This window comes from Microplitis demolitor, chromosome 6 (assembly GCF_026212275.2).
Source record: "Microplitis demolitor isolate Queensland-Clemson2020A chromosome 6, iyMicDemo2.1a, whole genome shotgun sequence".
NCBI classification, from domain to species: Eukaryota; Metazoa; Arthropoda; class Insecta; order Hymenoptera; family Braconidae; genus Microplitis; species Microplitis demolitor.
This window is the reverse complement of record NC_068550.1, coordinates 6471788-6487716: the sequence shown is the minus strand read 5'-3', so window position 1 is coordinate 6487716 and position 15929 is coordinate 6471788. Positions and strand designations below refer to the sequence as shown.

General features: G+C 29.1%; 2 protein-coding genes across 7 annotated transcripts; both read right to left on the bottom strand.

The window, feature by feature from the left end:
- Positions 1-28: 28 nt before the first annotated feature.
- Positions 29-4565, bottom strand: LOC103579852 (snake venom metalloproteinase BmooMPalpha-I). The gene is made up of 10 exons (XM_008561407.2): positions 4247-4565; positions 4125-4186; positions 2604-2693; positions 2434-2526; positions 2236-2347; positions 1945-2174; positions 1264-1427; positions 409-570; positions 212-334; positions 29-134 (listed from the first exon to the last, which is right to left on the bottom strand). Exons 1-10 carry the CDS (start codon positions 4248-4250, stop codon positions 92-94), a joined length of 1083 nt encoding a protein of 360 aa, XP_008559629.1. The 5' UTR covers positions 4251-4565; the 3' UTR covers positions 29-91.
- Positions 4566-4639: 74 nt separating this feature from the next.
- Positions 4640-15891, bottom strand: LOC103579847 (disintegrin and metalloprotease-like protein-7). Of its 6 annotated transcripts, none has more exons than XM_008561394.3 (11): positions 15755-15891; positions 15377-15447; positions 15159-15219; positions 12540-12748; positions 10800-10898; positions 10576-10702; positions 10257-10486; positions 10025-10164; positions 9779-9940; positions 9106-9231; positions 4640-9025 (listed from the first exon to the last, which is right to left on the bottom strand). In XM_008561394.3, exons 1-11 carry the CDS (start codon positions 15783-15785, stop codon positions 5878-5880), a joined length of 4404 nt encoding a protein of 1467 aa, XP_008559616.3. In that variant the 5' UTR covers positions 15786-15891; the 3' UTR covers positions 4640-5877. The 6 variants fall into 6 exon arrangements, with proteins under 6 accessions (XP_008559616.3, XP_008559619.3, XP_053596092.1 ...); XM_008561397.3 differs by lacking the exon at positions 15755-15891 and adding an exon at positions 15525-15721; XM_053740117.1 differs by lacking the exons at positions 15159-15219; positions 15377-15447; positions 15755-15891 and adding an exon at positions 11797-12073 and having other exon boundaries at positions 12540-12627.
- Between the last annotated feature and the right edge of the window lie 38 nt (positions 15892-15929).

The window sequence follows — 15929 nt, the reverse complement described above, 5'->3', positions numbered from 1 at the left end:
TTTTTTTAAATAAATTTTATTTCTCTTAAAAAAACATTATCTATACTAAAAATAAATAGTAATATATTACAAAATACTAAATTTCAAAGTCTTAATTATCTGGTTTATTATATAAACACACTGGGTTATTATCCCTGTAAATAAGAACAATTAAATTTATTTTATCTTCTAAAATATAATTTAAAAAAAAGAACAATAATAATTAATTCACCTCAAATACTGTCGCAATGCTTCCTGGGAACATGATGACCACCTGGTATTATATTTTTTGTTAATTGCGGACATTAAATAGTCGTCTGAACACCCAAGTTCATCATCATGATAAATACCGAGTCTTAAATTTTAAAATTAATCAATTAATTTATTAAATACTGTTTTTTAATAATTATAAAATAGTAATTAACATACAAATGTCCTATTTCATGTGCTGCTGTAACAGCATCGTTTAATTTTGGAGTTGAATACATTATTCCTCCTCTGTTTAATGTTTGAGCATAATCACTTTTGCCACAAGCGCCTCCAACTGTCGCCTGTCCAAGAACTCTCGAATATATACTATTATAATTTGATCTAAAAAATAAATTATATAGAAATATCTACACTGTAACAAATTTCCGGACTGAATGTGGATTTAATCCGGAGTGAATTCGTAGTTAATGTAAAGCGGATGACTGTGTAATCCCGAGAAAAATGAATTATATATGGCCAAATATGACTACACATAACCATATATAGACATATATAGTTTTATATAGTCATATATGGGCATATAAACTTCGGATAGTTCTACATATGGCTATATATAGTCATAGATTGGTATATATGGTTGTATGTAGTCATATATAAGTGCACTATCAATTGTTATACACCTCAAATATTATATATAGTCATATAAAGCTTTATCAAGACATATGTGGTCATATATGAACGCAGCCTTTATTTGTATATATTTTAGATATTATACATGGTCATATATGGCTCAATCAGGGCATATAAAGTTTTCGAATTGATTCATATATAGCTATATAAGACTATATGTGGAATATGTAGTTATATAGTCATATATAAAAGTGCACCATTGATTTTTTATATCTTAGATACTATAATTGGTTATATTCCTAGGGGCAATATTGATTAATTCTGGAGAAAATCTTGAGCATGTCAAGAAGAATAAGGAAGAGAATAGGGAAGAGTGGGGCAAAGTGGGCCTCCATAAAATTGTATGGAGGCCCACTTGCCCTAGTCTCTTCTATATGTACTTACGATGTCATTATCATAAATAAATCATAACTATCATCTGGAAACGTATTTCTATATTTATATAACCATGAATTCATACTCCTCCGAGCACTTTCGTAACTCAAACCACCGGCCCAATTAAATAAACCTCTTGACTCTGGTTCCAGAAATTCAAATACATTTGGATCCTTAATATTTTAACAAAAAAAAAAAAAATAATAATATACATATTATTAATTTATGTATACAGTGAAATTGCAATTATTGCGCATGTTTGTCCCGGAAGCCTAAGGTGAGTGGAGCAAACGAGTATCATACGAACGTTAATCGTCAATATCTTTGAAATTATAGGTCATACAAAAAATTCACCTGATATAAATTTATAGTGAATTGAATTGTCTACAAAAAAGTATTCTATCATTTTTTACATATCTCTAATATTTTAAAATATATAATCAGTTGAAGTTTACTATCAAATTTTAATAATCAGCCGGTTAAATGTAATTTTTATTGCAAATATCTCAATAACTATTGACTTAATGAAAAATTTCACTGAAAACAAATTTGTTTAGAATTAAATTTCCTACAAAATACGTCTTTTTAAAATTTTATGTATCTGTAGTGGTTTAATAGTTATCAGTAAAAATACAAAAACTACACGACAACTGCCTTTTTTTTTTTTTTGTATTAAATTAAAATAATTACCGTAGGAATTATGACACCAGCAATACTCAATTTAACTTGTGGACTGTATAATGATGCATAAAGATTATCAACATTATCCCAAAAAGCGTACAACTGATTAATTAATTGCTCGAGATTATTAAACGAATTATATAATTGATAGTCAATAATAATTAATATCTCGAGATAAATTATTTCTGGTATCGGTTCAGACGGTCTTTTTGGTATACGATCATTCGATAGTCCCAGCCCTAAAAATTAATGAATTAACATCATTTTTTTTTTTTTTTATTAATTTAAATAAAAACTTACATTCGGAAATGCTACTCCAAAAACCCTGACTTAAATTTTCGTTTGAGTTTATATCATTCGATTTATAAAATTTTCCACCAGTCCGTAAATATATATCATCAAAATTACATTCCTGATTTATTAAAAATAATAATTAAATTAATTAATGTTATTAATTAATTAACAGAATATCGAAAGAAAAATAATTTATATAATTACAAATGAAAATGGATTTTCATCAAAAGTTTCATCAAATTGTAGATATTGATACCTATCATCGTATGATTTAGTGAGTGTATTTGGATCAAACATCTGATTAATAGAAATTAATAATTAATTAACAAAATAATATTCATTTATTTATTTCATATTAAATTAAAAATATTTACGCCTTGAATTTTCTCCATTGATATCCCAGAGTATGTAGATTTCAATAAATAAACGGGAGTTTTTGAACTTACGTCAATACTTTTTGATATCTGTAATAAAATAATTATTTTATTTTTATCGCAATAAGATAAAAATCTCTGACCCAATCAGAGGTTGGCCCACAGTTTCAATCGTTTATTAGATTTTTTCTTTTGAAATTTTTCTGTCGAAATTTTTTTTCATAAAAATTATAACGACGCATTAATCAGTTAAATTGAGCGAATAATGATAATAATTATCATAGTTCAATTGATATTGGTTTTGAGCGAGTATGCACGTAAAATTTTTTTTCGTGACCACAAGATAAGATGACTTATGGTAACAAATTTATGACTCGATAAATGGATAACGAAACATTTGTTGTGATAACATTGTTTTTGTAATTATACACGAAAAACAAAAATAAACTTTAAAAATTAATATTTGAAATTATAATCCGGAAGTTGGGTGTCAACATAGGAAATTTTAATATTCCAAACATTAAATTTTATATGACGTTTCGTAAATTTTGAATTTTCAAAGTTCAAATATTAATTTTTCCTGTATTGACAATACATTTTAATATTCATCCTATAATTATTAGCCTTTTAATTATAAGTTAAGGAATTATTATCTAGAATGGTAGTCTTTACTGATCACTTTAGTATTATATTATTTGTCATTTCTCGATTTATATGGTACATCACAACTTTTAGTGAGCGACTAATAATTTATTGGCTCTACTCTTAAATGGGTTAAATTGTATACTAGTCCAAAGATAATTTATTAAGGAATAATTTCGACCTGGTACTGAGTTGATTCATTATTCCATTGATTTAAAATAGATTATTGCACGCCTCATAACGTGAATCGTTTGAGGTAGTGCATTACTCTCAACATGACAAAGCCAAGCAATTTTGCAGACTTTAATTGCCTCTGTTGCATTTATTTTGTATTTGTAAGGCAATACAAGTACACTATTATCAAAAGAAATTCTCTTATTATCATATTCGATGTGTTCATAACACATATATTTTGTTTAATATTTAAAAAAATCTGATTTAAAAAAAAAGTTCGTGGACGTCTGGATGTCTGTATGTGTAGATGTGCCACAATTATGCCCGAAAAAATTAACGTATCAGGACCATTCCTTTTTTATTACCTTTTGTTTAATATGGTGTCGTCTAATTATAATTAATGAAAAATATTGAAAAATACTGGTCAGTATAAGTATATTTCTATGGTTACCCGGGAAAAAATCAGCATGCAAGACCATGCTTGATTGAGCATGAACCAGACATGAACCAGACATGGAATATTTAAAAAAAAAAAATTAATAGTGAAAATTAAACTAAAAGAAAAAACTAAAAAAATGAAACTACAATTACAAAATAAAGTTAATAATTTGAATAATAATTAATGTGAGAAAATAATTAAAATAATAATTAAATTGAAGTGTACTTTTGGATTTTCTATTTTCTTTTTAAAATTTTAATACTTACCGAAATAGAAATTACAAATGACAGATTTAATGCCAATATTATCAATACTTTCATATGTAAATCTTAAAAAAAAGAAAAATAATTAATAATAATCTCTGTAGAAAAAACGAATGATGACTTACCCATAGTAATTATTTATTTATTTATTTGAATAAATTGAGGTACTAGCCGAAGACTATTCACTTGACTGACTAAATTTGTAAAAGAAGCTAATTTCTACTCGTACGTTATTAATTATAATTATAACAATAAGGTCAGTAAAAAATCGATGTAATCACTAATTAATATAATCAATAAAAATTTCATGAACTGAGTTAATGACAGAAAATGTAGAACAAAACTAAAGTGACTAATAGAAGAATTAGGTGGATTACAAAATTGTCCTAAATAAGAAGAAATGATTATCATTATGACATATAATTATCTTGATTTAGTGTCATTGTTGACGTAGATTAATGATAAAATATAATTTACTTAGCTATCATAAAATATTATAATGATCAAATACAAATAAATTGAAATCATGGTGATTACAAAATTCATAAATTTATTTCTAAATATCACAGTTATTTCGTAGTTACAAAAAATAAATATTTACATATTTACACACATACATATGTAGAGAAGAGCAAGGGGCGAGGGGCAAAACGAGGTATTTCCAAAATTTTACAAGAAATTTTTTTTTAATATTTCAAAATTATTTTTGTAGATATAATTGAGCATTATTTTGAATTATTTATTATTTATTTACTGTTTTCGAAAAATTTTGATTTTGTAAAAAAATAGAGCAAAATCAATTTGATTTTTTTTCTTATCAATTTACAATAAAAGATCTCCCAGAGTCAAATTAGTTCAGATGTATTTCAATAATCTGCTTGAAAATATTTATAATTTTTTAAAATTTTAAATTTAATTAAAATCTTTTTTTTTTTTTTACTTTGCATTCAATAATTATGTGAAATGTAATTTTTCTTTATGTAAATTAATTATAAGAAAATTTAATTGAATCAAATGAATTTTATATTCAGAAATTTTTATTTTTATCTGTTTTAGGGGATACCTAGTGATGCGGAATGACCGTCATTTTGAGTTTTGGTCACAAGACGGTCCGCTGACGGTCTTGTGACCGATGGACCTAAATGACGAGCCTGTTCTATTGCGAAATGACCGTCACAAATTTTCCAGTCAGAGTCCGTCATTTCGGACCGTCAAAACTTTTTTTGTCACAAATTTGGTCAGTCGCATCTAGCTAGATGATTTGTGACCGTCATCAAATTTTTGATCACGAATTTGGGCTTGGTCATGAATTTGGTCAGTCATAACCAGCTAGATAATTAGACGCAATCTTTTTTGCAAATGATTGAGAAATTTAGTTTCCCTTCGTATTCTTCTCTCGTGGTATTTTTAAGAAAATGGCGGTTTCAAAATTTGAATTTGTCCAAAAGTTAGAAAAGCGTTTGTAAGATGTCGCCACAATTGTGACGGCCCGTCATTTTATGAACGGTCCGCTGAGGGTCTTGTGACCATGACATGACGGTAGAAAATGACCTGACGGTCAGCCTCACATCACTAGGGATACAATTTTACCCGCAAAAATGAATTTTTTTTTATCGGCAGCTGAAAATTTTTTCTACTTACTTTGAATATCATTAAAAAAAAGTTTTATCGTATTTGAGTCTTCGAAAACAGTATTTCCTTAAGTACCCTATTTTGCCCTCTCCCTTCTTCCTTATCATATATAATTATCTATATATCACTGATCGACGACATTAATATATGTTTTTTTATTAATGTAATTAATAATAATTAGTTTATTAGGATTGATTTGACGTGGGTGGAATATTTTAGAAAGTCCATTGGGTATTGATTCGCGAATATCAATATATTCTGAAGAGATATCATAATCATCGTCTAGGGAAATATCTATTTGTTTAACGTATAATCGTTTTTTTTTGTGAGTGACAACGACTAGTTTTGCAGGATTAAACATATCGGGAGTAAGGAAAAGAGTACTGGTATCTGGGACTGATTGGTGTAGGTCTTTAACTGGAGGATCGATCGACGGGTGATCGTTCAGTTCGGGTTTGTTTAGCTTCCGATCGGGTTCATAATTATTTTTCGAGATATCTGACCTGTGATCGGGTTTATAATTATTGCTCGAACTATCTAGATTGCTACGATTGTTATTTGTCGTTTTTACACTGTGATCAGGTTCACGATAATCCTCAGACATGCCAGGACTGTGATCGAGTTCATCAGCATCCTCGAAAATGTCTGGTTTGTGATCAGGCTCATCAGAATTATTTTTTTTTTCATCATCAGGTTTATTTAGCCTGTAATCAGTTTTATAGCTACTACTCGATCTATTTAGTTTGTTACGATTGTAGTTTGTAGTTTTCGACCTGCGATCAGGTTCATGATCATCTCCAGGCATATCTAGCTTGTGATCAGGTTCATTAGAATAATTATTTTGGTCATTGCTTAATTTCTTTCGTCTACGGTCTGGTCTATAATCATTTTTGGGCTTATTAGGTTTGCTGCGATTGTCATTAGTAGTTTTTGATTTGTGATCAGGTTCATAATACTCGTCAGGCATGTCTGGTTCATGATCAAGTTCATTAGAGTCTTTAGATAGATCTGGTATTTGATTAGGTTTATAGCTATTACTCGATCTATTTAGTTTGTTACGATTGTCATTAGTAGTTTTTGATTTGTGATCAGGTTCATAATACTCGTCAGGCATGTCTGGTTCATGATCGGGTTCATCAGAGTCTTTAGATAGATCTGGTATTTGATTAGGTTTATAGCTATTACTCGATCTATTTAGTTTGTTAAGATTGTCATTAGTAGTTTTCGATCTGTGATCAGGTTCATAATACTCGTCAGGCATGTCTGGTTCATGATCGGGTTCATCAGAGTCTTTAGATAGATCTGGTATTTGATTAGGTTTATAGCTATTACTCGATCTATTTAGTTTGTTACGATTGTCATTAGTAGTTTTCGATTTGTGATCAGGTTCATAATACTCGTCAGGCATGTCTGGTTCATGATCGGGTTCATCAGAGTCTTTAGATAGATCTGGTATTTGATTAGGTTTATAGCTATTACTCGATCTATTTAGTTTGTTACGATTGTCATTAGTAGTTTTCGATTTGTGATCAGGTTCATAATACTCGTCAGGCATGTCTGGTTCATGATCAAGTTCATCAGAGTCCTCAGATAGATCTGGTATTTGATTAGGTTTATAGCTATTACTCGATCTATTTAGTTTGTTACGATTGTCATTAGTAGTTTTCGATTTGTGATCAGGTTCATAATACTCGTCAGGCATGTCTGGTTCATGATCAAGTTCATCAGAGTCCTCAGATAGATCTGGTATTTGATTAGGTTTATAGCTATTACTTGATCTATTTAGTTTGTTACGATTGTCATTAGTAGTTTTCGATCTGTGATCAGGTTCATAATACTCGTCAGGCATGTCTGGTTCATGATCGGGTTCCTCAGGGTCCTCAGATAGATCTGGTATTTGATTAGGTTTATAGCTATTACTCGATCTATTTAGTTTGTTACGATTGTCATTAGTAGTTTTCGATCTGCGATCAGGTTTATAATAATCTCCAGGCATATCTTGCCTGTGATCAGGTTCATTAGAATAATTATTTTGGTCATTGCCTGGTTTCCTTAGTCTACGATCTGGTTTAGCAGGTTTGCTACGATTGTAATTAGTGTTTATTGGTCTGTGATCAGGTTTATGACCATCCCGAGATCTTTTTGTTTGCTGATCAAGTTCTTCCGAGTTGTAATGACCTTTTCTTGACCTCTGACTAGATTCTTCTGGATAATCCGTTTCTTCTAATTCCTCACCAGATTTATGATGATCAGTTGATTGGTCATTGGTGTCGGAACTTTGGTCATCATAGTCTGGTTTAAGATCAGGTTCTTTATATATATCTGGTTTTCTTGGTTTGCTATCAGATTTTTTAAGTATGTGATCAGTATTTTTTGGATCCTTATCAGGATCATCAGAATTGTAGTTCAGCTTTGTACGTCTACGACCTGATTGGTCATATAAATTTGGTTTTATATCTTCTTGAGCATAGTGATCAATACGATCATCCGGTTTATCAATAGAATGATCAGGTTTCTTTGGCCTATTATTAGGTTTTTTATCTTGATAATCTGGTTTATTTATATTTTTATTATCGATATCAGAATTTTGATCAGGTTCAGTTGCATAGTATATCGGTATCTTTGTTTTATTGTTAGGTCCATATATATATTTATCAGGCTTTTGTGGTTTATAATTATCTATATTTATGTAATCAGGTTTGTTTGGCTTATAATCAGGCTCATCGGATATATAATCCGGAATATCAGATTTACTTGAGTTCTGATCCTGATCTGTTTCAGCTTTATGATCAGGTGCCATGAAAACCTGGTCAGGTTTTTGTGCTACAGGTTTGGGAAAATTCTTATTGTCATCAGGCACATCAATGCTAGGTTCTACTCCCTGATAAATATATATCATTGAGTCAACGTGTTTCATGACAATTTCTTTATCTGGATTTATTCTCGATGGATAAAGATACTTAGTGACCTTATCAGATCCAACGTACTGTAAATCTGGTCCAATAACTTGATTGTTCACATCGTTACTATCATCTGGGACATTACATTGACTTGCATATAATAAATTATTTTTATAATACACACGTACCAATTTATTAAGATTAAAATCCGTTAAATTCAATAACATCTGATAATTATCAGGTGTCTTATACAAATCAGTCTTTTCACAATCGTTGTAAGCAGGCTCTTTATAATTATTTACTTCATTCATATCATCTACTATAAATTCACCATAATCAGGTTTGTTGAACATACACGTTGCATCTTTATCTCTGCAATTAAAATACTTATTTCAATTAAAAAATTTAATTATATATTTATTATTTTTTTTAACAAATAGATAATTAATTACCGAAGAAACTTATGAAAGTCTGAGATTGTACACTCAGAAAATTGTGTCATTGGTCTTGATCCTGCAGATGGATACATTATATGACCACTACCGCAATTAAAAAATCCGTCATGATTTGCACCGAATCTAAAAAATTAATTACGTTGTAGCTTGTTAACTATTGGTACGACAAGAAAAATTGTAAGAATCTTTCTCGTAGAAAATTTAAAGGGCTACGAAAAAGGTCTGATATATTTTTTGTCTAAGTCTGATAGTTAATGAGTAATTTAAGGATTTATCAGATTTACATGACGATCGTGATTTACACCGAATCTATAACATTAATTACATTGTAACTTGTTAACTATTGGTATTATGTAAAAAATTGTGATGACCTTTCTTGCAGAAAATTTAAAAAGCTACAAAAACCGTTCATACATTTTTTGTCTAAGTCTAATAGTTAATGAGTAATTTATAGATTCGTCAGATTGAAATGACAGTTGTGATTTGCACCGAATTTATAACATTAATTACGTTGTAACTTGTTAACTATTGGTATTGCGTGAAAAGTTGCAATGACCTTTCGTGCCGGAAATTTAATGAGCTACAAAAAAGGACCGATATGTTTTTAGCGTAACTCTGATAGTTAACGAGTAATTACTAATAAAAAAAAAAAATTACTAATTAAACTTACATATGACCCAATTCATGAGCGGCCGTAAGGACACTGGCTAAATTACCCGGCTCATAAATTATTCCTCCTAGTGGCATATTATTATTTATACCATGACAAGCACTTGACATTGAAGCTAATCCAATTGTACTTGTCTGCACTTCATTTTTGAAATCACGTGAACTAAAAAACAAAAAAATGAATGGATATTAGATTAATTAATATTTACAAATAGTATTAAAATATTGTAATTAAAAAAGTAATTACGGTGTCATAACGATATGAGTATCGTAACTATCAAATGGAATATGATTTACATTTTTTTTTAACCATTTGCTAATCTTATTTAATGTCACTTCGTAATTGATGTTTCCAGTGGCCGGCAAAAAGTCCAAAGCATCTGCATCCTAAATTTATAAAAAGATGGAATAAAAAAATAGTTAATTATATAACAAGTACGTAAATTTTATTTATTTTAATTATAATTATATAAACAAACCTTAGCAATTACAAATCCAGCGATACTTAATTTATACTTTGGATTTTTTAATTTACGGTAAAGCAGCTCGACTCCATTCCAAAATGACAATAAATATGACACTATCGTATCATCATTGAACTTTTTATATATTTTATGATCGACAATTATCAATATTTTAGGATATATTGTATCAGGTATTGGTATATTTGGTTTTGGTTTACTTTTAAAAACTGTGTTTGTTCCAAGAACTAGATAATTAAAAAAATAATTATAAAAATCTATTAATAAATTTATTTATTTAAAAAATTAATTTTTAAAATTAAAAAAAAGTACTTACTATCGTGAACTAAATCGCACAATGAATATTCTGCTAAATAATATTGCCCGTAATCGCTCGATTGTCCATTGTACGAATTTAATGATAACTGATCAATTGCTAAGTTTTCCGAGCCAATATATAAGTGCTAATTCGAATTTATAAATAATAATTCATATTATTGAATTGTTTAATTATATTTTTAATATTAAAATTTATTACTAATAATTTTAAAAAATAATTACTCTTATTTTTTTTGTTTCATCCGGATAAGTATCAAGTGCCAAAGATGCTAATTTATCTTCATCTTCATATAATTGTGAATAAACGTCGGAGTTGAACATCTAAATGATAAAAATATTATTTTTCACCATACCTGCATCGAAAGTTTAAATTCTTGCACTGTTTAGAGGGAAGAAAGTCGTTTTTTTCTGGTATGAGAAAACAGATGATAAAAAATAGCGCATGCGCCATTTTCCCTCAAACAGAACCAAAAATTTCAACTTACAGGTGCAAGTCTGATGAAAATTTGTACACAGAAAAAAAAATTATCTTGAGTCAAAAAAATATTTTTGAAGACAAACGTACTCGGGAACCAAGTCAAGATTTTCTTGATCCAAGAGAATTTGTCTTGGTCGGAAATGATTTCTACTTTATCTGAGAAAATTTAGGTTTCCAAAAAAATTTTTTTGAATTAAGAATATTTACTTTCAGTCGAAAATTTTTTTTTTCTGTGTATAGGCAACACGGACGAAAGTAAGACATCCCAATCCGCGTGTTATAATATACCCGTGGGTTGGAATGTCCGACTTTCCTTCCTCGGTGTGTAATATACTAATTTATAATACCAGCATCGAAACTTCAAGTTTCAGTGTCTCTACAGCCAATCGAAACATGTTAATTTCAGCCCAATGACGCGATCAAATATTAGCAAATGCGTAAATTGCGAATGCCTTTAGTAAGAGGGCAGAATCATTTGTGTTTTATCTCTTGGGAAAAAACAATTAATGTTTCTGACTGCTAACTAAAGGCATTCGCAAATTCAACTCTGATACTTGTTATTGGCGAGTACAAACCTAACTTTAATTTTTTTTATAAAATCAAGTTTATTAAATGCTCGAAGATTAGAAAATTACTTAGTGATGGATGAGGGCAAGTTTGTGTTGGTGGTTTATCTAAAATCTAAGTGATTATAAATTGAGGGAATCTTTTTTAGGGCATTAAGGCGAGATTGCGTCTCACTATTTTATCCCGAAGTAAATTGTTCACCAATACAAGGAATTGGTGCCTTGGAACCCTCTTCAAGTCTACTTTGACCAGAGTCTTTTTATTTCCTGAGATGGTAGGAGTGTTTGGCTCACAAAGGTATGGACTTGTGGTAGCTGTAGTTAGATACCGAGCAATGAGGATTTTTGATCATACCTCCGGTTAATGTACACCCTTAGTCACTTGATTATCTTTTTCGATTATGGGTGTCGTCTAGAGAGGCGATATCTGAAATAGGTGAGAATACGGCCTCCTGTAAAATGTAAGTGAACTTCGATCTCGTTACATCAATTTTGATACTTGTCATTTGTTTAATAGTAATTTTAGACCATTCATTTTATTTACGTAAATGACAATTCACACTTTGTGATCAAGTTTTAAAAAAATAAGTGTAAATAATAAAAATTTAGATTTTCTGCTTAATTATGAATTGCAAATTGACACTTCACGCTTACGCTAATAATTGATTACACCATTGGTCTTAAATTAACTTATTTTTGACTGGACGTTAACACTGAAACTTTAAGTTTCAATGCAGGTAATCATAAGAATATAGTATGACACAAGATGAAAAACGATTTCAGACTGCGGATGATTTTAGCTCTTGTCTACAGCTTGGCAGCCAACTTCACTCTGGTCTGAAATTGTTTTGTTTCATCACTTGTCACACAATATACTATATAATTATATACACATAATAATATATATATAATATTTACATTAAGACTCGTATCAACTTTAACACCAAAGTAAGTAGATTTTACAAAATAAATTGGAGTTTTTCGACCCACAAGAACCCCTTTAGATGGACGGAGATTTAAATTTACTTGTCGGCCAAAGACGTTTACTGGAAGAGAAATCGTTGAATCAACCGATCTTTTAGATCGTTGTTGCGGCCATTCTATTTTAATAATATCACATGTTCGTTCTGAAAAAAAAAAAAAAAACATTTTTATTCTCAACTTATTTTATTTTACACTGCAAAAAATTAGCAGAGTGAACACGGAGTAAATCTTGAGTGAATGCAGAGCAGATAACTGTCTATTTATTTAATCCCCTCGGAGTGAAATTCACTCCGAAGAGAAGTTTGATTTAATATTTAAATTTCGGTTCAGAGTAAAATTCACTCATAAAAAGAGTTTATTTTAATATTAAGAGTCTGAATCCGAGTGAATGTGGAATAAAATTTCTATCACTTCGTAGCAGAGTGATGGTTTTGAGACTCCGAGTAACGGAGTGAATTAGAATTTAAATAAAATCCACCCGGGTCAAAAAATTTGATCTGATTTTAGTTTGAGTGGACTGCATTTAAGCTAACTGATCTTTATTTGAACTAGTTGATCTGTTTTGAATTTCTTATAAAAATTTTAAGCTGTCTTCGATCTATTGTTGTAAAACACAATTGTATAATATTTATAAAAAATATTCAAAGCTCGAGAATTGACCATTTTTTTATCACCATTTATTTAGCGGCTTTTGTTTAAAAACTTCGGCAGTTAATGATACTTTTAAAACTTTATTGTTTAGTTGTCTTGACTAAATTTTTTATAACATTACATAAAAGTAATAAAATTACGTGTAAAATGTCAAGAAATTTTTCTTATTTACGAATAAAATCAAAAAATATTTTGATCATTAAAATCATCAAAGTTCTTGTAGCATCTTAGTAAGAATATGCATTAGCATGTTTCAAATATCAAGAAAACTAAAATGAATTTATGATATTTATTTTTATAAAAAGTCCTCTTTGTTATCCAAAGACAATAAAAGAAGACTCAATATTATAGTAAAAAATGTCTGTTTTGTCCAAAAATAGTATATTGTGTGACAAGGGATGAAACAAGACGATTTCAGACTAGGGTGAAGTTGGCTGACATTACCCGCAGTTTGAAATCGTGTTTTATCCTGAGTCACACACTATATTTTTCATGATTACCTGCATTGGAGCTTGAAGATTCAGTGTTAGCAGCCAGTAAAAAACAAGTTAATTTCAAGTCAATGATGCGGAGAACTGTTAGAGAATGAGAAATGTGTGATTTACAGTCACTCATTAAATAGTAAATAATACAAAAATATTATTTTCACTATTTTTTTATTAATTTTATTTGGTTATTTAAAACTGTCACTTAAAAAATGAAATGAGTAAACTGAAGTGACAAGTAAACAAATGAGAGTACACGGAGAAAAAATTATAGTAACAGTTACAATATATTATGGGAATGGGTCCCATACTGCATAGTAACTGGTTTTTTTGAAATGTTGATTATAGGAACGGCACCCATATATATTATGGTAACCATTCCTATAATTAGGGGTATAATTCCCATATGGTATCGGAATAGTTCCTATGGAATTATGGTAATTGTTACTATGTACCTATGGTAATGGTTACTATAATATTATGGGAATGGTTACCATAATATTATAGGAACAGTTACCATAATATTTAGAAATTATAATAATTTTTTTTTGTAATAAGCATTTTTTTTGTATATTTAATCTTCTTGTGAAACTATATTACAATAAAATGGTAACCATTCCCATAATATTATGGTAACCATTATCATATACGCTTAGGAACTGTTACAATGTGGTTATAGGATTGGTTCCTATTTGCTTATGGGAACTATTCCTATGAGTATGGTAATCATTACCATGATTCTTTCACATGCGATATGGGAACTGTTACCATAATGATAGGAATTGTTACCATATTTATGGAAACCTTCCCAAAAAGTATGGGTCTATATCCCATAATCCCAAGTAATCATTACCATAACGGTATGGGATGATATTTCATAAACGTACTAGGAACAGTTCCTTTAATTTTTTCTCCGTGTAATAAGGCTGCAAATGAACATTAAATATAACGAGCACAGGGCAGAAACAATTGTGTTTCTGCCCGCTGTGAAGGGATTTGTGAATTACGAATTTGCTAGCAGTTGTTTGCAGCATCGGCTTTAAATTAGCTTGTTTCGATGGGCTGTAGAGACACTGAAACTTCAAATTTTCGATGCTGGTGTCATGAAAACAAATAAACACAGACTATAGTTGGTTATAATAATCATAACAAAAGTCTATTTCTAATCTAAAAAAGAAAAAAAACAGACGAAATGGAATAAAAAAAAAAGTTTAATAACGGCCTAGATAAGAAGTAGTACGGACAAAAATCTATTCAATTTCCATATAAAATAAATACAATTTAAAAATCTAAACAAAATAAAAAATATTTGAATTCATCACTTATTTTGAAAGACCTAATTTTTTGACCCGGACGTAATCACTCCGAATTTACTCCCGATCTTTTACAGTGTAATGTTTAATAATTTATTAATTACCTTTGCATCCGTGTTTACGAAATATTTCTTCGCGTTCCTTGGCCAAAATTTCCCCTTCCAACTATTTAAATAATTAATTATTAATACTGTTACTTTTTAAAAGCGCGTCTTAATTTTTAACGATTCAAAGATCGTCAAATCCAAGTAAAATTAAATCAACAAAAAAAGATTATAAAAATAATTGTCAATATATAAATTAATTTTTTAGTTTTACTTACCGGCTTAGAAATAATGACGGAGACTGCATTCCAAAAAATAAATAAGAATAATATTTTCACACTTAAATTATCTGATGAAAGAAAAAATATATATATGAATGTGTATATATTTATTTAACAATAGAAAAAAAAACACAGTATAACTTACTCATGGTAAAAATTAAGAAATGTTATTTTATTATTATATAAATTTGAAAACACTTTGAATTCCCAAACATGAGAATAAATAAATAAAAATATATGACTTTGTTCGATAACTTTTTTTTACAAAATAAAATTAAACTAAACATGTCAAACTTATTTCAAATAAATTCACTAGTGATATTTTTTTGTTGAATTCAAAGTTTATATATATATATAAAGATATCAGTGACATACTTTTAAGCATTGACGTGAGAACATTAGTCATCGAAATGTAGGTGTAATTATTCGTAAGAGCAGATGTTTAAATTCATAGCTATGACGAAGGAAAACTACGAAATGATGTTCGATAGCAGTGGAGTGTGTAAATAAGAAGTAATTTCTTAAAAATTTATCTAATTAAAAAAATAAA